The sequence below is a fragment of the Stenella coeruleoalba genome (assembly GCF_951394435.1).
Source record: "Stenella coeruleoalba genome assembly, chromosome: 5".
NCBI lineage: Eukaryota > Metazoa > Chordata > Mammalia > Artiodactyla > Delphinidae > Stenella > Stenella coeruleoalba.
In genome coordinates, this window is record NC_137150.1 from 136,430,443 (window position 1) to 136,454,245 (window position 23,803).

Genomic DNA, 23,803 nt, shown 5'->3' on the forward strand with positions numbered 1-23,803 from the left:
TGAATTAGTGTTTTTATGTTCTTTGGATATATACCCAGGAGTGGAATTGCTGGATCATGTGGTAGCTCTATTTTTAGTTTTCTGAAGAACCTCCATTCTGTTTTCCATAGTGGCTGCACCAGTTTACATTCCCACCAACAGTGTACAAGGGTTCCCTTTTCTCCACATCCTTGCCAGCATTTATTGTGCTCTTTTTAAATTTTTTTTTGGCTGCGTTGGGTCTTGGTGGCTGCAAGTGGGCTTTCTCTAGTTGTGCCGAGCGGGGGCTACTCTTCGTTGTGGTGCGTGGGCTTCTCATTGAGGTGGCTTCTCTTGTTGCAGAGCACAGGCTCTAGGCGTGTGGGCTTCAGTAGTTGTGGCACGCAGGCCCTAGAGAGTGCGGGCTTCAGTAGTTGCAGCGCACAGGCTCTAGGATGCGCGGGCTTCAGTAGTTGTGGTGCACAGGCTTAGTTGCTCCACGGCATGTGAGATTTTCCCGGACCAGGGATCAAACCTGTGTCCCCTGAATTGGCAGGCGGATTCTTAACCACTGTGCCACCAGGGAAGTCCTACTGTGTTCTTTTTGATGACAGCCATTCTGACAGGTGTGAGGTGATATCTCATTGTAGTTTTGAGTTGTATTTCTCTCATGATGAGTGATGTTGAGCATCTTTTCATGTACCTGTTGGCCATCTTAATGTTTTCTTTGGAAAAATATCTTTTCAGGTCTTCTGCCCATTTTATAATCAGCTTGTAAAAACTGAGGTCTTTTGTACAGAGGTAACAAAGGGCTGTTAGTCCATTTAAGAAAGGAAGAATTTGTTCCCGATGTCTGAGTCAATAGCTGACGTCACATATTAAGTAGAGGAAAATGAGCTGTGGGACCTTAATCAATAAACTCATTTATTGAGATTTAAGTATGCCTGGAAGAAAAGGGTTGGTATGTAAAGGTTACTGTTATAACATTCCTTAGGACATGTTTTTACTTGGGATGAGACCGGGGAGATTTGAAGAATGAGAAGAATTGGAAGGAAGCAGCCTTTCTGCTCAGTTGCCCAGATGAATGAAGTCTTCTTGATTGCGAAGAGGGAAAAATGAGCAAAAGTAAAGCCCTGCACAGTGGCTCACAGAACACTAATTTGGATAAGCTACTTGGGGGGCTTAACAAAATAACATATTTTTGTAAACTTTGTATTGCCTCAGGAAAATTCAGTTTTCAGTTTTAATAAATCCGTGCGGGAATGCCTGTGTTCACCCGATTAAGTGCTGAGGGCAGATTTGCAGACTCAGCCACTTAATTTTAGGTGGGCATCTGGTGAGTGAGGTTTCTTTCTTTCTGGCAGAGGCTTGTCCAGCTTTATAAACTGCTGGTCTGACCGGGTCCTGTATTTGTGCAGCTCATCAAGGCTTCTTTGTACACTTGACCAAGAAATGTACAGTAAATGAGCGCGCAGGGAGGAGGGCTGTGAGAGCAGCAGCTTTGGCTGGTGGGCTTGGGCTTCTGACCTGCTTTTTAACTTGGCTAAGGCTCTGGGTCGGGTTCCACGTGGTTGTACTTAAGAGTAGTCAGTCCATTTTCTAAAAAGAGCCATTATTTAGTCCCTCAAATTACAGGCCAGTTAGGTTATTAGACTTTCCATGTAAAATGTATACCTGTTTCCTAGCAGGATAAATTGCTTGTCTGAGATCCTTAGGTTGTTGTCTGCACAAGAGCAGATGAGGTTTAGTTGTGGCCCCTTCTTTATTAATCATGACTATACTCAGAATTCACTTGTGGAAAATCTTTTATAAACGTAAAAAGGAGTTTCCACTTTTGTTGATCTTTCCCTTGGCCTTTGACTCTCTTAGATCACTGAGGTTATGAGCTAATACTTAAAGTTTCTTGATCCCACATTTGGATATATTAAATACAACAGCCCTACCCCCTTATAGAGAAGAGAGAGGCAAGCAGTAGCAAATCACGTTTAAGAACTCAGGCAAGCAGAGCAACTAAGCCCGTGTGCCGCAACTACTGAGCCTGTGCTCTAGAGCCCACGAGCCACAACTACTGAGCCTGTGCTCTAGAGCCCACAAGCCACAACTACTGAGCCTGTGCTCTAGAGCCCACGAGCCACAACTACTGAGCCTGTGCTCTAGAGCCCACAAGCCACAACTACTGAGCCCACGTGCCACAACTACTGAAGCCTGCGTGCCTAGAGCCCGTGCTCTGCAACAAGAGAAGCCCCGCAATGAGAAGCCCGTACACGGCAGCTAAGAGTAGCCCCTGTTCGCTGCAATTAGAGAAAGCCCATGCACAACAACGAAGACCCAACGCAGCCAAAAATAAAAAAACAAAAAAAAACTTGGGCAATAAGAGTCAGACTGCCTGGCTAGTGACCCCAGCACCACCACTTAATAGCTTTGTGACCTAAAATAATTTACTCCATCTCTTCGACCCTCAGTTTCCTCATTAATAATGTAATCTCTACTTCATAGTTTTGTGAGGACTCACAGAGGTGGTTGGAAAGGGGTGGGGAATGTCCAGAGATAAGTATAGAAGGAGGAAGAATTGTCCCACCCAGAATGCTGTCATGCCCTCTTTGAGAAAAATCACTTATTTACAAAGTACTTGAAAAGCGCTGAGCGTTTACAAAGCATCAGTAAGAATCTGGGCCAGCTATTGCATATAGCTGATGGAGTTTGATTATCATGAGCTAGGGATGGGCCTATTCTCTATTCCCTGCCAGAGGAAAACAGCAATTCTAAAGCCAGAGTCTCCTATTGCTTTTAATGTACGTCTCACCTGCAACCAGCAGGTTATAACTGGTTGCCATATTGCTCAAGGGCATATGTTCTTTCTTGTTTTATTAAGGTAAAATTCACCTTTAACCACTATAAAGTATACAGTTCAGTGGTTTTCAGTATATTCATCATGTTGTGTAATCATTACCACCATCCAATCCAGAACCGTTTGCAACACTCCAAAAAGAAGCCCTGTACCCATTAAGCAGGCACTCCCCATCTCTCCTAGGTCATATGTTCTTCAGGTGCTTTAATGGGATTTGCTTAGAGCTAAGATGGGGATTTAGTTGACATTGACTCTTAAAACACAGTCAAAATAATTGTGGCCCAGAATGATTTATGGAGTAGAATTTGGAACTTTGTCCTGTTTCAACAGAATCTTGGGCCCCTGCCTGCCAGAGCTTCCTCAGCTCACATCTTCACAGAGGTGGGGTTCTCCTGTTCAGTTATTGCCCTTGCCAGGTTCAGCCTTTTTAAATTTTTTTTTAAGATTTTTTTTTATGTGGGCCATTTTTAAAGTCTTTATTGAATTTGTTACAATATCTCTTCTGTTTTATGTTTTTTTGGGTTTTTTGGCCACGAGGCATGTGGGATCTTAGCTCCCCAACCAGGGATCAAACCTGCAACCCCTGCATTGGAAGGTGAAGTCTTAACCACTGGGCCGCCAGGGAGGTCCCCAGCCTTTTTTTTTTTTTTTTAACATTTATTTAGTTAGTTATTTGTTTATTTGGTTGTGCTGGGTCTTAGTTGTGGCAGGCGGGCTCCTTAGTTGCACCAGCATTTTTTTTAGTCTAACATTTATGGAGCTCATGTTATGTGCCATACTGAGTTGTAAATATTTTACATGTATTATTTTATTTAATCTCAAAACAATCCTAGCGTACTAGTGTTACAGTATAGTATATAATATTCTCTCCATTTTACTGATAAGGAAAAAGGGGGCCGGACTTGCTAATGCATCTTGCTCCAAGTCACACCAGTATTAAGCAGGAGAACAGGTGGTGAGTGTCGGGCTCCAAATACCTTGCTTTTGTCCTCCCTTAAGAGAATGTCAGTTCCACAACCAGTTGAAAAACGTTTCTCAGCATTTCATGAGCAGCCTGTCAGTTAATCGACGCCATAATAATGCCGAGTAACAACCACCCACAAAAACCTCAGTGATGTATAACAATGAATATTAAATGTGTGAGTCTGTGGGTTAGCTGATCCCCATGGGGCTTGGCTAGACGGTTTCACCTTTGGGTCAGCTAGGGCTGTGCTGCTCTTGGCTGTGCTAGAATGGCCTCAGCGGGGACAACAGGGGCAACTAGATCTGCTCCATGTGTCTTTCATCTTCCAGTAAGTACAAGGGCAGGTGAGGACAGTCACTGCTAATACCACATCAGGCAAAGCAAGTCACATAGCCAGCCCAGATGCCAGGGGTGGGGAAGAGACTGCCTCTTTAGTGAAGGGAACGCCAAGGTCCCATAAGAAAGGGTGTAGATATGGGGAGCGGTGAAGGATGGGGCTGTGAATGCCATCCCTCTGCCACAGTAGGTTAGCACCAGTAATTCACTAATGCTCAGTAATTACCAAGAGCTTAAGAGACCTTCTGTGATTGGTACCTAACTCCATCTTCTGCCTTCTTCCTTACGTAATGGATAGTGGTTGTCATGTGATTTGCTCACTTCTGGACCTTTTCCCAGCACTGTTCCTTCTGCTTCAAGTGGCCTTCTTCCTCCCGAAGCCTGGCTCACTCCTCCTCACTGTTTGGGTCCAACTCGGGCATCATGTTGTTGAGGAAGCAGTCACTGACAACAGCTCAGGCTTGGTTAAACGCCCTTATTAATGCAGTGGTGATAATGAGTGCCTCACACTATATTATACAGTAATTATCATTTTGTTAATATCATTGAGGTAGAATTCACATACCATAAAATTCACCCATTTAAAGTATATAGTCAGTGTTTTTACTATATGCACGCTGTTGTAGCCATCACCACGATCTTAAGTTTAGAACATTTTTATCGCCCCAAAACGAAATCTCATAACCACTACCAGTCACTCCCTGTTCTCCTCCCTCCCTCCCCCAGCTGTAGGCAAGCACTAATTTACTCTATGGTTTTGCTTATTCTGGGCATTTTATATAAATGGAGTCATATTATATGTGGTCTTTTGTGAGTGCCTTCTTTCACCTAGCTTAATGTTTTCAGGGTCCATGCATGTACATTCATCCGAGTAACATGTATCAGCACTTCATTCCTTTTTACTGCTGAATAATATTCCTTTGTATGCTGTATCACATTTTATTTACCCATTCATCAGTTGATGGACATTTGGATTCTTTCCAGTTTTGGGCTGTTATGAATAATATTGCTATGAACATCTGAGTACAAGTTTTTCTGTGGACATATGTTTTCATTTCTTTTGGGTATATACCTAGGAGTGGAATTGCTGGGTCGTGTGCTAACCCCATATTTAAGAATTCGAGAAAGTTCCATACTGTTCCAAAACAGCTGCACCATCTTACATTCCCACCAGCAGTGTATGAGGGATCCAATCTCTCCATGGTCTCACTAATGCTTATTATCATCTGTCTTTTTGATTTTAGCTGTTCTGATGGGTGTAAAGTGGTTTCTCATTGTGGTTTTGATTTGCATTTCCCTAAAAGGTTAATGATGTTGAGCATCTTACATGTGCTTAATGTCCATTTTTATATCTTTGGAAAATTTGGAGAAATGTCTGTTTTAATCCTTTGCCCATTTATTAATTTCATTATTTGTTTTTAAATTATTGAATTAAGAGTTTTCATATATATGTATTCTAGGTACAAGTTGCTTATCAAATATATGATTTAGAAATATTTTCTCCCATCTTCCATATTTGCAACTTTATTTCTTCTATCTCCTGTTCCGTGGGTTGTCTTTTCACTTTCTTGATGGTATCATTTGCAGCACACAAGTTTTAAATTTCAGTGTAGTCCGCTTTCTCTGTTTTTTCTTTTGTTGCTTATGCTTTTGATGTCGTAGCTGAGAAACCACTGTCAAATCCAAGATCACCAAGCACCAAGATTTACTCCTGTATTCTAGAGTTTTATAGTTTTAGCTCTCTCCACTTAGGCCTATGATCCATTTTGAGTTAATTTTTGTGTATGGTGTAGTAATTATCTTTTATGCACATTTCCCCCACCAAACTGTGATCTCCCTGAAAGTGACGACTGTTTCTTAGCCATCTTTGGATCTCAGTGTACAGACTAGGAGCTCCGCCGATGTTATCAAACAGTTGTACTTGGGCCCCTGAAGAACTGGGTTTAGTGAATTGTGTCTTCACATTCTGTCAGCCTACATGAAAGGCCATCAGGCCTGGACGTTGTGTGAAGATTGTTGCTTTATTTACTGCTAGTATGTAGTGGAGGGTATCACCCATTCTTTCATTTGACAAATATTTATTGGATGCTTCTTAAGTGCCAGGCTCTGTGCTGATCTTCCAGGACTTTTATGTAGCGTCCTCTTTATGAGGCCCTGAGAAGTAATTTCTCTCTACTTTTACTATCTGCGTTTCTTCGTGCAGTGGGCTTGTTTTTATTGGACTTCGACTGCCAGAAAGTTTTAATACTGTTTCTGAAGAATGGTTAGGGCCTCATGCCATTTGTTTTTATATTACTCTGGCTCTGTTTTTATATTATCATTCTTATCTTTTTATTCTGTTTTCTTTACTTAGCATTCTTTTTTATTTTGTATTTTTTGAATTATATATATTACTGAAGGCACTTCAAATATTTACTTTAAAACATAGTTGAGGTTTAAAAAAAGAGGTATAAAAACCAAATGTTCTCTAATTGAGAAAAAGACTTTCAGAGGTGTTTATAATTATGTCAGTGAACTGTGTAAATACAGGATGCAGTTGTATACAGCCTGTTGTTTCTCCTATTCTAATGTTTCAAAGAAAGGCATTCAGATTATTCTTTTTCATGTAGTCAGAGACAAGCTCGTGATAGCTGCCCTAGGCCAGCTATGTCATTAAAGGGTGGTGAGTACAAATGGCAGATGAACTCATGTAGCATTTTTCATGGCTGAGCTGTAGGGGTGTGTGTGTGTGTGTTTATAATACTTTGTGCCTTTTGATACCTGAACTGCTTGAGGTACTTGTTGCCAAGTAGGTTCTTATGTCCCAGTATAACCTTGAGGTTGTACATCATCTCCCAGCCAAAGGGCTGAATCCTAGGTGAAATCATTGGCTTAGAATAGAGGCAAGAAACAAGTTTGGCTTGGCCATCAGCAGCGAGGCGTGCATATGGACATTGGTCATGGTAGTAGAATACAGGATCTTGCAAGCCTAGTAGGCATGGTGGTCACCTCTGTCACAGTAATGACTCAGCACATTCAGGCTCAGCAAGATTGCAGCAAGGAAAATGAGTTGAACTGTCCCCGTGACGGAGGGAATGTCACTAAGCTGTTGAACCTCTGCTGCCTTAGAACAGTTGGCCTGCACATCTCAAGGCCATTGAGGTCAACCCTACTCCTGCAGCGGGACTTTAAAGTCATTAAGGACCTGGACTGGTTAGCAAACCTGCTTCCCAGGAACATCCGAAACCTTGGTGTCGAAAGCTGATGAGGGAGAAATGTCCTCGTAAGTTGATGCCTCTTTTGACTAGACAGCCGTATTTCACGGGGAGTCTGTGTAACTTGGCTTCAGGGTACACTGTCTTTTCTGAAGGAGGAGGCTCCAAGTTTCTGTAGCTGAACCCATGTCTCAGTGACCTGGTCACATTCTAAGCCTAAGCAGGAAATTCAGGCTACAGGGAACCTGGTCAGAGGTGGAAAATGAAAGGCTCCCTAAGCAGAAATGAAGTTGGGACTTCATTAAGCAGTCGTCGTTACTAGTAGAATTTCAAACTGGAAAACAGTAAAGTTGAAAGGTGCTTCTTTTAGTCTCTTGTAAATATTGCTCCATTCTGATTCCCATAGTAATGTTAGAAATATTAGTCTAGGGCGTGTTCATTTATAAGTGGCTGGCATCTTACAGGCATATGCACCGCCTGTATGTCTGCTGGCACTGAAGAGATGACACCTCGAAAAATGACATAAAACTTTTAGAGAATTTGTAGGTTCAGAAGAAGTTTCAAAAGGCAACACCTGTGTGAGAAAGCGGGCCAAGCAGGCTGTCTCAACTGGTGTTGTACCTAGCCGTCCAGAGCATCAAGATAACAGCTTTTCATTTCTCCTTGTCGTATTGCCTGAAGTTCTGGCAGGTGTTGCAAACCAAAAGCCTTCGTGACCAGGCAGAGATAACACATTTATATTTTGAAAAGCAAACGAAAAGTACTGGGCTTGCCAAACAAAACGTGTGCAGACTCCCTGTAGCTTAGAGGATCATTTAGGCTGAAGGGTGAAGCGTGGATACTTCCGGGCGGTTGAAGTGGTTCGTCTGAGCACCGTGCTGCCGTCAGGCGCCCTCGGGGTGAGGGATGGCAAGGGAAGGGGAGGAAGGACGTTCTGGAAGTATGCCTGGGAGTTGGCAGGCCCTCGGCTGGGGGTGGGCTTAAGTCAGGGGTCCAGAGAAACTTGAGGGTGTTGAGGGAGGAAGGGCCCCCAGAGGGCGGAACCCGCTGCCAAAAGGAAGACGGGAGGCTGCTGAAGACAGACGAGAGTCTTTTTCGAAACCGTCTCAGAGGGGAGTCTTAGCTTTCCTCCTCGTCTTTCCAGCACCGCATGTCTCTGCTCCCAGAACCCCGGTTGAGACTATTTCTTCTACAGTCAAATAGACTCTTCATGGTCTGGAAACTTGCCTTCTTTAACACTGTAGACCTCGTTTTCTTCAGCTAACCACTGTAACTGTGAGCTTCTTGGAAGAGAAGTGTTGGCTATTTAACTGATGTTTCTAACATGGCTTTTTATGGGGAAATGCATTCCAAGTTACAACTAATTAATTGGTGAATGGACTTTTGGTTGGTAGTATATTAATGGGGTTGGAGTTTGCCATGTTGGGAAAGGTTCTTTGGGGAGCAGAACACACCTGTCTTGATGGTGTGCTAACCCACTCTAGAATAGCCTGTTAGAAGATGTGTAAATCAGCAAAACTGGGAAATACGTTATTCCTTTCTGTGTGGCTATGTTGGAAGACTGTTTGAATTCAGAATTTTATTCCTTTGATTTGTAGTCTTTGTCAAACACTTATAAATTTCTACTCTGTTCCATCAAAATGATTGCAGGGTCAAAATTATTAAGTTCTTCTATATATTTTATTGTTTACTCATAAATTTATTTAAACATACATATCTAGGTTAATTTCCCTCTTTCCTGTACATCTTCCATATTCTCCTTTTTTGTTAATGGAATTTTGTTTAGTTATTCATCCAAGGTAGAAACTTAACTCTGTCACCTTCTGCTTTACCATATATCCAGTCAGACACGTGGTCTTATCCATTCTAGTCTTCTAAAGTTTCCTTTATCATCCCTACAGCTACCACTGTCATCCTCATTGTCTCTCACCTGGGCTATTGCAGTGAGATTTTTTTAATTTAATTTTTATTTTTTGGCTGTGTTGGGTCTTTGTTGCCGTGTGCAGGCTTTCTCTAGTTGTGGCGAAGGGGGGGCTACTCTTCGTTGGCGATGCGCGGGCTTCTCATCGCAGTGGCTTCTCTTGTTGCGGAGCGTGGGCTCTAGGCACGTGGGCTTCAGCAGTTGTGGCACGCGGGTTTAGTTGCTCCGGGGCATCTCAGAAAGTGAGGGCAGTTTTTTTTTCAGTTTTATGTGTATACACATGCATACATATATATGTGTATACATATGCTGTAGATAATTATTAAAATGTATTTGCTATTGTGGGTCACAATAAGAAAGTGTCAGAGGAAGTCAAGAAAATGTGAAAGTCACTGTTCTCGTCCTTCATGCACCCTCTTAACTCTGGTCTACCTCTTTGTCTTTCAGTTATTTTTCTAAAATAGGAATCTCATCATCTCACAACCCTGCTTAAGAGCCTTCACTGGCTTCCCGTTTTCAGCAGGATAAAGTCCACACTCCCTAGCGTGGCTTACAAGGCCCTTGATCATTTTAACCCAAGGTGCCTCAGATGCCATTCTCCGTGCCCTGACTTCTGAACACCCACCTCGTCCTCCAGCCATGCAGCACCTCTTGCTTTTTTGCACAGACAGGCCTTACTCTTTGAACCTTCTGCTTCACCAGTTGCCACTACTTGGAATCCATTCTCCATGTGACAGACCCATGTTTGAAGACAGAGATCAGATATCACTGATTTTGAGAAGCCCTTCCCAAGTACCAGATAGTCTGTCATGTCTCTCTCCATCCTTGTTTGAGGGCTGAGGCTGTGTATTGTGCGACTTTATGTCCAGCCTCGGCCAGGGTAGCACATACACCCAGCTCCTGAGTGTGTGTTCTGTGGGGCTGGAGTCATCGGTTAAGCTAGCACACCACCACAATTATAGTCTTTCAGGCTCTTTTTTTTTTTTTTTTTAAGTATATCTTCCCATTTATTTAGGTACTTTCTAAAATGTTTCTAGATCTCAAAGACAGAATTAGATTGGTTCCTCGAAGATTTGGAAAAGGAAATTAAAAAATGGGAACAGGAGAAAAAAGAAATCCAAGAGAGACTAAAGGCACTGAAGAAGAAGATGAAAAAGGTTTTAAATGCCAGTGAAATGTAAGTAACACTTGAAAGTCAATGATTTTTACTTATTTATTTATTATTGGGGTATATTTTGGGTTGTTTTTCGTTTTTGATATTCAATTTCAAGCTATATCAAGTAAAGTGAAAATTTTAGGTATTTTCATTTCATTTTAAAGAACATCCGTTGGGGAATTATTGCACCTAAAACTTTTTATAAACCTACCATGTTTGCAGATAAATTACATAAAGGTAAGACTGCAAATCAACAAAGAACCAACTTCCAGTCTGAGCACCACTTCTTACTGTGAACATTACCTTTAACCCCTCTTCCTTATTGTAAAATGAGGGGGCTTGTCTAGATCTAAGGTTCTTTCCAGCACTAAGATTCTGTGATGATCATTTTATTTATTACTTCCATCCTGAATCTTTAAATTATTAAAATTTGGTTCTGTAATATGAAGGATTTGGTAATACATTCAGGCAGTTGTCAGATGGACCAGGTTTGTTTTAAGATTCTCTGTGATCCATTCCTAACCCCTCTTTCCCTAAACAGTGATATGTCATATGATTCCTCACCTTAATTGTTATCTACTGTTGAACGAAACACCAGAAACTCAGCGGCTTAAATTAATTTTTATTTGATCCTGCTCTTGCAGTCTGGGCTGTTTGGCCGGACCATTCTTCTGCTGGTCTTGTCAGTGGTTCCTCTTGTGGCTGGCTCAGCTGGGATGCTGGGGTGACTTGGCCTCTTTCTTCCTATGCAGTTTCAGGCCTTCTCTCTCTCCATGTGGCTTCTTCTATCTATTTGATCTCTCCATGTGGTCTCCATCATGGTAGCCAGACCGCTTATGTGGTGGCTAAGAGCTTCCAAGAGTGCAGAAGTGGAAGCTGCCCACCCTTCTGAAGGTTCAGACCCAGAACTGTCAGAGCATCACTTCTTTTTTTTTTTTTTTTTTGTGGTATGTGGGTCTCTCACTGTTGTGGCCTCTCCCATTGCGGAGCACAGACTCCGGACGCGCAGGCTCAGTGACCGTGGCTCACGGGCCTAGCCGCTCCACAGCATGTGGGATCTTCCCGGACCGGGGCACGAACCTGTGTCTCCTGCATCGGCAGGCGGACTCTCAACCACTGCGCCACCAGGGAAGCCCTGAGGTTCTGTTTTAAAGAATAGAAGGCTGTTTTCATTTTGAGAGAGAACCACTGTTAAACTGATGATGATCCAACACCTTACTCCTCTGTCTCGTGTTGAAGCCCCTGGAGGTGCTCCTGACAGAGGACTGAGACAGGGGATCTTTGCTGCAGACATGCGACTTAGAGTGAAGAAAAAAGGTGATCTGCCCTGCAGGTGTAGAAGGAAATTTTCCCAAAAGGAAAATGGTCCAAATTCTTTGCCTATTTAGAAGATATTAGAAATGAAACAAAAATAAATGTAAAGAATTCAAGAAATGTTTGCATGGATATAGGAATTTACTGTGTGAGATCGTGTTTTTAAAAACCTTTGAAAATTAATTAAAATTTGGTGATTATACTTACTTGTAGGTATACCCAGGAAAACGCTGGAAAGGAAAAGGAACGTGAATTACTTCTGGACCAGTCCTTTGAAATCAGGCAAATTAAGCTTAAATTTATTTTAACATCTTATTATACTTCTAATACCAGAGGCACAGTCTGCACTTATTGAGACATCCAAATATATTTTTACTTGTCTGTTTCTTTTAAATGATTATGTTTCTCTTTTTTAAAATTTCTCTTTCTATTTTATTATTTAGATTAATATTTAAATAAATTTATTCTTTAAATATTTTTATTTTATGATGTTTCTCCTTTTGTTCCACATTGTCGGTGTAAAAAATGTGCTGAATTTATCATTGTTGATTACTCTTCTTTTCCCTTGAATTAACCTGAAACTAAAAATGTGTTTGAAAAACTTTTGTGTTACTTGAAATAACAGTCTCAATTATATTATGGTAGTTTCTTGCTCTACAATTTTAAAGATTTATTAAAGAATTTTTGTTATGAACCTATAAAAAGTTTCCTTTTAACCTTTATTAATAGAAATGTTTGTACATACTGGTAACCAGTGTATTCAGTAGTAAGCAGTTGTATTCTGCTTTTCTTATTTAATATTGTTTCATACACATATTTCCATTTACGTCATAGTCCATGCCGGGTTTTTGTTTGTTTTTTTTTTAAGCTGTTATAATCGTAATGCCATGAACAGCTTTGTGCATATCACTTTTTTCCTTTGGGTTATTACCTTGTAATATGGGTCAAAATAGAATTTCTGACTCAGTAGCCAGACTAGACTTAACCTAACCCCATAAAAATGGTGAACCAGTTTCTCAGCAGTCCCACCAATACTCACTTTTAATTTCACATCTTCCTTCGATCATTTGTAAAGTGCAAAGAGCACATGTGAGTCTTGCATTATGTAGTCAAATATTAGGCAAGAAGTTTCTCTAGAAGATGTGTAAGTCTTTTTGTGGCATGACTTAAAAGTTAACCTGGCTTCAGCCTTTGTGATCTCACTGATTAAGTTTTTTTCAATAAGTTTTTTCTTTAATATTTGCAGTAATACATTTATGAATGAGAAAATGAAAATAGAAGAGTGTATAAAGAAAGAGAAAGAGCATTATGAAGAGAGTCTTCAAAGGGCTGTGGATGCAGAGGTGAGTCCAGGACACTTGGTGACTGACAGATATGGCAGGATATCATTTGTTTACTTTGTGTTTAATTACACATGAGGCACGACAGCATTACTGGGAAGTGTGGAGGCTGAGGGATATCCTTTCACCCATAATCCTACCTCCCTGGAACAACCACTCTCTTCTTGCCTGTAGCTTTAAAATTTTTTACCTTCATGCTAGCTGTACTCGTAGTGTACACCACATTTTATAACCTGCTTATTTAACATAATTCAATCATTTTCCATGCTCTACACTGTTAATGCCTTCATCATATTTAGTCAAGTGATGCACCATGAAGTAGCCAACCATAAAATCTATTTGCCAATGCTAGAAAGGGAACTTGAAAATAATCCATTTATTAAGAATATACTCTCCTCCCCACAGAAGAATATATACCAATGTCAGTATACTATTTGAGAAACTACTGAGACAATAATAATAATAATGACTTCTGGCTGTATTTTATTTAGTTCCTGAAATATGGTTGTCTTTGTTTTTTTCATTGAGAAGTAAATGTTATTTATTTGGGTATGTGTCTATGATTACTCTAGGAAGGTAAGGAAAAGCTTAGCTTATGCAGTCTGTAAACATGAGTCTTCCAGTGAAATATCAGCTATGCAGCTGCTTTTATAAAGAAAGGAAGGAAAAATAGTCCAAGTACTTCTACTTTACCGATACTATGCCTGCATCTCTGTTCCCAAGTCATTCAGTTCCCATTTATCACCATTTGGCAAGCAGGTTTGCCTGGTGGGCCCTGTCAAGGTTACTGACACCTGGATTAAAACAAGGCAGGTCTACATTTCCTGCAGTGACTTTTACAAAAATGGCCAGTTGGCTTGTGCGGGGAGCCACAGCAGAGAGTCTAAAGTTTTAAAAACATGTCCTAGAACCTTTTAATGCCCTTGCTGATAACAGCTTCTCTGAGGCTTTTATTTTATTTTAATGCAGCTATTCTGTATTTATTTATTATTGAAGTATAGTTGATTTACCACATGTGTTAATTTCTGCTGTACAACAAAGTGATTCAGTTATACATATGTGTGTGTGTGTGTATATATATATATATATATATATATATACACACACACACACATTCTTCTGTATATTCTTTTCCATTATGGTTTATCACAGGATATTGAATATAGTTCCCTGTGCTATACAGTAAGACCTTGTTGTTTATCCATTCTATATATAGTAGTTTGCATCTGCTAACCCCAAACTCCCACCACACACACACACCCACTTCCCTCTCCCTTGGCAACCACAAGTCTGTTTCCGAGGCCTTTAAATTCGGTAGGGTTCAGCCTTGGGGTGGTTCTGCAGGGTCCTGGCCCTCTGCTCACCATGAACAGGACCATAGATTATGCACACCAGGTATATACATGTAGGTAACCTAGCTCTGTGCTTGTATATGGCTTAAGCAGTAAGCCATGTGGAAAGTTTCATATCTGAGAAAAGTATAATTTTAGGTATATAATTTTACTGTCATCTTGTTATTCTATTTTCAAATCCAAAAGTTTTAATTCATGTTCACCTTAGAGAAATTATAACATAATTAAGTTCTGGTGATTCTGATCATATGTCATTTAAGGAGAAACCTGAAAGTGGTTTAGAATGTTTGTTTTACCAACCTTAAAATAGTTTTAGTTTTAAAATACTTACATTCTTTAATCTAATGGTAGGTATCTGTGCTCGAAAACTGGAAGGAGACGGAAGTATATAAGTTACAGAACATGGAGTCACAAGCCGAAGGATTTCTTAAGAACCTGAAGCTAATGAGCAGGTATTGTGATGTCGCAGGTGTCTTTCCAGAAGTGTCATTGGGTAAAAAAAGGTTAGGGCTGATTTAAGAAAAAAATTACATTAGGACTAGTTTATTTTTAATAGTTAATATAGTTAATAGATATTCAATTATAGAAGAATCAAAACATGTAAACAAAAAGGATAAAAATTATCCTAATTCTTAATTGAGCTATAACTAGTTAATATTTTGCAGCAAATCCATTAAGTATTTGAAAAAAAATTATATATAGTTTTCACTAAGTAGTATACAGGAATCCTCCTTTCATATCAATAATTATGCTTCTCCAACCTAATTTTATTTATTTATTTTTATTTTTTTATTTTTTTTGTGGTACGCGGGCCTCTCACTGTTGTGGCCTCTCCCGTTGCGGAGCACAGGCTCCGGATGCGCAGGCTCAGCGGCCATGGCTCACGGGCCCAGCCGCTCCGCGGCATGTGGGATCTTCCCGGACCGGGGCAGGAACCCGTGTCCCCTGCATCGGCATGTGGACTCTAAACCACTGCGCCACCAGGGAAGCCCCCTCCAACCTAATTTTAAAAGGTTAAATAGTAATCCAGTGTACAAACATGTCATGATTTATTAAACACCACTATAGTGGGAGAGTTGGGTTGTTTGCACATTTTGTTAATAAAAGCTGCACTGTAGCAAGTATCCTTATAGCTAAAGTTTTATCCTTATAGCTAAATTATTAATCATTTCCATGCAATAAATAAATTTCTGGAATGAAGATCACGTTTTTAAGGCTTTTTAAACAATTGCCTTCCATAAGAATAGTCACTTAACAGTCTTAATGGGAGAGTATGGGCATGTCACTTCAAAAGATATTTATATCTGGTCATTTTTTTTCAACCCTCTGTAATCTTTACCTGCTTTTCTTTCTTTTGCTTTGTTTTTGGAATAAGGTTTACCTGGGAATCCTAGAGGGTCTCCTTCAGTCTAGCATTTAGCACTTTTCAGTATAGATTTTTGCACATGGGATTACTTTTCATCTGGTCCTTTTATCATATTCCACACACAGGTTTTTGGTTTTGTTTTTTTAAACATCTTTATTGGAGTATAATTGTTTTATAGTGTTGTGTTAGTTTCTGCTGTATAACAGAGTGAATCAGCTATACAAATACATATATCCCCATATCCCCTCCCTCTTGCATCTCCCTCCCACCCTCCCTTTTCCACCCCTCTAGGTGGTCACAAAGCACCAAGCTGATCTCCCTGTGCTATGCAGCTGCTTCCCCCTAGCTGTCTGTTTTACATTTGGTAGTATATATATGTCCATGCCATTCTCTCACTTTGTCCCAGCTTACCCTCCCCCTCCCCATGCCCTCAAGTCCATTCTCTACGTCTGCATCTTTATTCCTGTCCTGCCCCTAGGTTCAATAGAACCATTTTTTTTAGATTCCATATATATGTGTTAGCATACAGTATTTGTCTTTCTTTTTCTGACTCACTTCACTCTGTATGACAGACTCTGGGTCCATCCACCTCAGTACAAATAACTCAATTTTGTTTCTTTTTATGGCTAATATTCCATTGTATATATGTACCACATCTTCTTTACCCATTCATCTGTCGATGGACACTTAGGTTGCTTCCATGTCCTGGCTATTGTAAATAGTGCTGCGATGAACATTGTGGTACATGTCTCTTTTTGAATTATGGTTTTCTCAGGGTATATGCCCAGTAGTGGGATTGCTGGGTCATATGGTAGTTCTATTTTTAGTTTTTTAAGGCACATCCATACTGTTCTCCGTAGTGGCTGTATCAATTTACATTCCCACCAACAGTGCAAGAGGGTTCCCTTTTCTCCACACCCTCTCCAGCATTTACTGTTTGTAGATTATTTGATGATGGCCATTCTGACTGGTGTGAGGTGATACCTCATCGTAGTTTTGATGTGCATTTCTCTAATGATCAGTGCTGCTGAGCATCCTTCGTTGTGTCTGTTGGCAGTCTGTATGTCTTCTTTGGAGAAATGTCTATTTAGGTCCTCCGCCCACTTTTGGATTGGGTTTGGTTTTTGTTTTGTTTTTATAAATTTATTAGTTTTTATTTTTTGGCTGTGTCAGGTCTTCGTTGCTATGCACGGGCTTTCTCTAGTTGCGGTGAGCGGGGGCTACTCTTGGTTGTGGTGCGCGGGCTTCTCATTGTCGTGGCTTCTCTTGTTGCGGAGCACGGGCTCTAAAGCACGTGGGCATTGTGGCATATGGGCTCAGTATTTGTGGCTCGTGGGCTCTAGAGTGCAGGCTCAGGAGTTGTGGCGCACGGGCTTTGTTGCTCTGTGGCATGTGGGATCTTCTGGACCAGGGATTGAACCTGTGTCCCCTGCATTGGCCGGCAGATTCTTAACCACTGCACCACCAGGGAAAGCCCGGGTCGTTTGTTTTTCTGATATTGAGCTGCATGAGCTGCTTGTACATTTTGCAGATTAATCCTTTGTCATTGCTTCCTTTGCAAATATTTTCTCCCATTCTCAGGGTTGTCTTTTCATCTTGTTTATGGTTTCCTTTGCTGTGCAAAACACTTCCTAACACCATACATGAAAATAAGTTCAAAATGGATTAAAGACCTAAATGTAAGGCCAGACACTATAAAACTCTTAGAGGAAAACATAGGCAGAGCACTGTGTAACATAAATCACAGCAAGATCCTTTTAGACACACCTCCTAGAGAAATGGAAATAAAGACAAAAATAAACAAATTCAAAACACACAGGTTTTGAATTCTTAATTCCTAGTGCTTTTTGATTTAAATTTCAAACCCTCAGTGTTAAACCAGAGATTCTGTGGGTTATGGAAAAACAGTTTTATTGTATAGTTCTTTATTTCTTCCTGTTTCAAGATTAAGTTTTTTTCAGAAAGGTGAGAAAACCTTTCTGATTAAAGGTAAATTGAGGAGGCTTCCTGGTGGCGCAGTGGTTGAGAGTCCGCCTGCCGATGCAGGGGACACGGGTTCGTGCCCCGGTCCGGGAACATCCCACATGCCGCAGAGCGGCTGGGCCCCGTGAGCCATGGCCGCTGAGCCTGCGCGTCCGGAGCCTGTGCTCTGCAATGGGAGAGGCCACAACAGGGAGAGGCCCACTTACCGCCAAAAAAAAAAAAAGAAAAGGTAAATTGATACGCTGATTCAGATTACAGGACTAGTACAGCTGAGGTTGAGACCACGTGGTGTTCAGTTGCCAGTATGCAGCACAGCTGTGGGCTATGCGTTGTGGTGCATCTGGGAAACAAAGATATCTCAGGCCTCATTCTATCTAATGGTATTGACTCCTTATTAAGCCTCACAGTACACGGCGTTTTTTCTTAGGGCTTCTGTGCTAATTCTGCTCATTCCACCAAGGATAGCAGAAGAGGAAAGCCATAAAAGCAATGTTGTGGCTTTTCTTTAAGACGTATACTGAGAACTGACACCATCGCAGATTGGTAGTGTTCCTGATCTTCTCAGTTGGGAGTAGAAAGCTTATCTGTCACTTTCAGTGGAGCAGATTCATGAGGTGCTGAGAAGTTTAACATAGCCTGTTAGACACCCACCCTTTATTTTACAAAAAGATGGGAATGAGGGTTTTATTGGGATGTTTCCAGGCTGCCTTTGTTTTGGTTTGTTTTTCAATACAAAGATAGCCTTTGATGTTAAATATGAAGATGCCAACTGCAGAGTGTCTGATCTTCAAATTCAGGAGAATATTTGCTCTCTGCCTACCAGTTTTGGGATTTGGATTAGATCAACGGTTAAAGTTTACCAAAGTGTAGTGACTGTAAGATATACAGTTCTTTAAAAATAGTTGTTTTATTGTGTGTGATCATGTTTCTCTTGTGTTTAAATGTTTATTTTCATTTGTACTTTAGTGCTTTCAATTTAAAAAAATTTTTAAGTGGACATTAGCAGTTTTATAAATTTTTCTACTTTCTCAGTGATTCTGCAGCATATCCTGTCATGGAATCTGACATACATTCATGGGAATCATTTCTTTCTAATGTTAGAGAAGAAATTGAGAAAGCAAAGGTAAGTTATAAGGTATTTTATAATTCTGTCAAAATCTATGTGATGGTTATAATTCTAAGGAGGTCATGTCATATTGAAACTATTTCTTTTTTGAGCTGTTAAAGACAATATTTATTTTTTGTTGTAATTAAGAATTTTTCATGAACGAAATGCTATCTTCTTAACTCTCTTTAAACTCAGCCCTTGATTGTTAAGATTAGAAAAGTTATGTTTGATACGGCTGTAGAGCATTCTGATTAATAAGGACTTACTTTGAACTTCTTTCCTTGCAATTCAGTTATATTTCTTGGAAAACGGTTGAGCATTTGTTATGTATATATAGTAAGGGGAAAAAAAGTATTAATTGACAGCTGTGGTTTTCTCTTGGAATTCGTTAGAAAAACTTAACATTTTTCCTTCTACCTACAGTCTCAGTTTGAAGAACAAATTCAAGCAATTAAAAATGGTTCTCGGCTCAGTGAACTTTCTAAAGTGCAGATTTCTGAGCTTTCGTTTCCTCCCTGTAACACAGTAAGTCTATTACATCTTTTTTTTTTTTTGAAGGAAAGAGAACAGAAAAGGAGTGAAGCACAATTTCTTTCTTAACTGGCCAAAAGCAGTTTGTTGTTATTGTTTTGGGAGTGGGCGTGAGGTGGATTAACAATTGCCTTAATGTTTTCATTAAGTACTAGGTTAAGCCCCGTGAGGGCTGCCCTTATTTGCCCCTCACCCTGTGACCCTTCCTGTCAATGCATTCAGCGTCTTAGATTGTAGGCTCCGGAGCTGCAGTCAGAAGCCTCATCCTGAGCGTCCTTTTCTCCCCAATACCTTGCACACTAAGCGTTCATACTTATCGTGGATTCATCTGCAAAAAAAAAATGGTGTAAAACGTTAAGAAGCTTAGCCACCTTGGACTGATTAAATTTTCTATTGAGCACCAGTTTTTTTTCTCTCCATAGAAAAAGTTTTTTCTCTCCATTGAACTGAGTAAGAAAGAGTTTTATTTAGAATTAAAGATCACTTATTTATAGTGTTTCCAAGTTCTTATAGCAGATACGGAAGGGGGAAAAGCATTAGATATCAGCAGAATATTTTACCGTTAATTTTTAACTCGAGCTTATGTAATTTTAAAATTTAAGATTCCTTGAGAACTCTCAGTGTGCCAGGAGCTTGAGTAATAAGTACCCCTAAAAACGATTTACTTTGTGTGTCATTTCTTTGCTGTTCATTCATTGGGTATTTAGTGGTGATCAAGATTAGATGTGGTCTGTGCCCTCAAAGTGCATATGGGTTTGGGAAAGAGAGACTTTAAGCCTATAATTATAAGCAAAGTGTGCCAAGATTTTTCACAGGAACATAGAACGCTATGGCAGCATAAATTAGGAGGAACTAATCTAACCCAGAGGCCTAGGCCTCGGCAGAAGCTCCGCTGTTGGAAGTCTCAGTGAGTCAGAGATCTGGAATAGGAATTAACCAGGCAAAAGGAGTAAAAGGGGGTGTGTGTTTGAGGAGGGGTGTGTGGTGTGATGTTTGCAGGGTCAAAGTGTTCCCAGTGGAAGAAGCAGCATATTTGGAGGCTAGAAAAAAGGAGAATACACTCCTTTCATAGCAGTAAAAGGAGTCCACGATGACAAAGGGGGCTATAGGGAGAAAGATTATAATCTCGTGCCCACGGGCCGGAACAAAGGGAGCCTTATTAAGGTGTAAGGTGTGTTCAGCAGTGTGGACTTCTCCTCAGGTCACTAAGAAGCCAGTATAAATTTCCAGTTAGGGAACGACATCAACATCGTACTTGACGATCAGCTTGACTGCAGTGTGGAGATGTGGTGGGAGAGGGAGCTGTGTGAGCGATTTCCAGTCAACCAGCTACAGCTCACTGCCCCCAGCCGTGTCCCAGGTCAGAGAGGCAGCGGGGCTGCAGGGAAGAGAACAGATTTGAGGGGTGTGCAGGAGGTCAGATGAAAGAGTGGTGCTGGGGCTTCCCTGGTGGCGCAGTGGTTGAGAGTCCACCTGCCGATGCAGGGGACACGGGTTCGTGCCCCGGTCCGGGAAGATCCCACATGCCGCGGAACGGCTGGGCCCGTGAGCCATGGCCGCTGAGCCTGCGCGTCCGGAGCCTGTGCTCCGCAACGGGAGAGGCCACAACAGTGAGAGGCCCCCGTACTGCAAAAAAAAAAAAAGAGTGGTGCTGCTTGTGAGATTGTAAGGCCAACAGTCTTGAGGATGACTCTGGGTTTCTGTCAGTGAAGTGGCATCGGAGGAAGAGCAGGGTGAGGAGACCGCCCTGAGGCTGGCGTTGAAGACGTAGGGCTTGAGTGGCCTTGGAATCAGTCACCCACGTGGATCTGCCCATTAGGAAGTTTGGATGTGCAGATTTGGATCTCAGGAAGATATTCTAGACTCGAATCTTTTTAAAAGTGGGCATTATGGATTTCCCTGGCGGTCCAGTGGTTAGGACTCTGCGCTTCCACTGCAGGGGGCGTGGGTTCGATCCCTGGTCGGGGAACTGAGATACTACAAGCCGCACTGTGCGGCCAAAAAAAAAAAAGTGGGCATTATCCTCAGTGAGCACACAGTCACCGAGGAACAAGAGGGCGTAGCACAGGTGGGGTGGAGGCTGCACTTCTGACAACATGAGGGGCAGCAGCACTTCAGGTGTGCACGGCGGCAGGGCTGCGGGGAGAGCTGAGCCGGGGGCCCAGCGGATGGGACAGAAGCCAGCAGTGTGGGGGCCGTGAAGAGCTCATTTTGAGAAAGAGAAGGTGGCCAGCAATTTTTAAGAACAAAACATTTAATTTGTTTTAATTCAAATACTGTGCACTTGAGCAGCCAGGTTTTATTATAGTTGTGCTTAATTGTTAGTCTTTGTTCACGGATGTCACTCTTAGTGATCCAGCCACTGTGGTGTGTTCCTTGTAGATTCATCCTAAGTTACTTCCTGAGTCTTCAGACCATGATGATCAAGGCCCCTCCACTTCTACAAGTCACAGGACTGGACACCGAACAGCAGTTCCCGAGGAATCAAGTCTGGTCTCTGCTGCTGATGGCCCAGTGGAGTCGCCCTCCTGTGAGCCAGAAGCCGGCCGGCTGCCAGAGTGTGAGAGCGCCGGCCAGGCAGCTCGGTCAGAGCCAAGCCCGGTGGCTGGTCAGAAGTTACCTGGTGCTCCAGGACGTGCCACCCGCTCAAGCCAGTCTCCAAAGAAACCGTTCAATAGTATTATTGAGCACCTGTCAGTGGTGTTCCCCTGTTACAGCAGGTACGAATCCAAAATGTCTGCAACTCTGTTAAGTGCTTTATTGAACTGAGGTTTCCTGATTAGATAACATTACAGCCAATTAGGGGCTGAAGTGGAAAGAACTGCATAATTGTTTTACTCAGAAAGACAAGCGCTGCACTTTTTCCTTTTGTAAACATAGAAGTGAGCAGTTTCAAACCAATAGATTGAAAACATTGAACACTGGTTAATCAGTACTCATCAGAACCCTTGGCAGTTTGCTAAGATTTAGATGAACTCAGTAACTCTCCAACACTAGTTATGGAATCACTAAATGAACTGCAAAACATTAGTTTTACATTATTTCAGGGAAAAAAATCCCACATATAGCAAAGAAGGCAACAGCAACTTGCACCTTATTGGACAGCACTTCTGATTCGTTAGAAGTGTGAGGCTGACAAGGCTAGTTGTAATCTGCTAGTGAGTCAGGTGTGTGCGCATGTTACAAAGGGGTCCTTATGAGGGTGAGGAGAGCTGCCTTTCTGGCGGGCGGTGGTGGGGGGTATAGTTGATTTACAGTGTTGTATTAGTTTCAGGTGTACAGCAAAGTGAATCAGTTGTACATTTACGTATATCCACTCATTTTTAGATTCTTTTCCCGTGTAGGTCATTACAGAGTATTGAGTAGAGTTCCCTGTGCTATACAGTAGGTCCTTATTAGTTATCTATTTTATATATAGTAGTGTGTATGTGTCACTCCCAGTCTCCCCATTCATCCCCTCCCACCCCCCCAGAAACAATAGATTTGTTTTTTATGTCTGTGACTATTTCTGTTTGGTAAATAAGTTCATTTGGACCATTTTTTTAGATTCCACGTTAAGCAGTATCATATATTTGTCTTTCTCTGTCTGACTTACTTCACTCAGTGTGACAGTCTCTAGGTCCATCCATGTTGCTGCAAATGGGGAGAGCTGCTTTTAACTAAGTCAGCTAGAGTTGTCATTCAGGCACTTCAGGAGTGCTTCTGCATCAACCTCTGACCTCACTCCAGATTGGTGCGAGGGGACAGAGGTACTCCTGGTCTCAGCCTGGAGAGAAGGTGAAGTGGAGGGAATGTCTCTGGGATGCAGCTCAGAAGAGAGGAATCCACATCCAGAACTGACCCTCTGCACCTCCCTTGTTATTTCTGTCTTTGACACGATATTAGTCACAGTCTTTGAGATTATACTTTTGAAACACAGTAGTTAATTATGATTGGCCAAGTTTGATGTTTTGCATTTGTCAGTGGAGCCCTGCCCATTTGGAAATAAGTATGTCTTGTCTGCACATGGGCATGTTTAGCCCTGCCTAAGTTTGATAAACATTGTAAGTTCTCTCAATAGCGATTACCATGCAAATTAGTAAAAATAGTCAAGTTGTAATTACCAGAAGTATATTACAAATAAAACTGTTTGTAATCCTGACTAAATCTGGCAGAATATAAACCACCAAATAGATATGCATCCTAATTTTCTGCATGTTAAAGCATATGAGGTATTAGTGCTACAGATACCAAGTTCCTATTGATTAACGATATAAATCACATCCACTGCTACCTATGAAAAATTCAGGCTTTGAAAACTTTGTTGTTGGTTAGATTTTTTTTTTTTTTTTTTCAGTACGCGGGCCTCTCACTGTTGTGGCCTCTCCTATTGCGGAGCACAGGCTCCGGACGCGCAGGCTCAGCGGCCATGGCTCATGGGCCCAGCCGCTCC

General features: G+C 41.4%; 1 protein-coding gene across 14 annotated transcripts in view; it reads left to right on the forward strand.

The window, feature by feature from the left end:
* The window catches only part of TTC3 (tetratricopeptide repeat domain 3), a 146,188-nt gene that overhangs the window by 109,245 nt on the left and 13,140 nt on the right, over window positions 1-23,803 (forward strand). For all 14 annotated transcript variants that reach the window (XM_079922753.1, XM_079922746.1, XM_079922748.1 and 11 more), the window contains 7 exons: window positions 10,259-10,398; window positions 11,905-11,973; window positions 12,938-13,034; window positions 14,735-14,835; window positions 18,765-18,855; window positions 19,264-19,365; window positions 21,754-22,091. In XM_079922753.1, coding sequence (XP_079778879.1) covers window positions 10,259-10,398; window positions 11,905-11,973; window positions 12,938-13,034; window positions 14,735-14,835; window positions 18,765-18,855; window positions 19,264-19,365; window positions 21,754-22,091 — 938 coding nt within the window. The remainder of the gene's footprint in view (window positions 1-10,258; window positions 10,399-11,904; window positions 11,974-12,937; window positions 13,035-14,734; window positions 14,836-18,764; window positions 18,856-19,263; window positions 19,366-21,753; window positions 22,092-23,803) is intronic.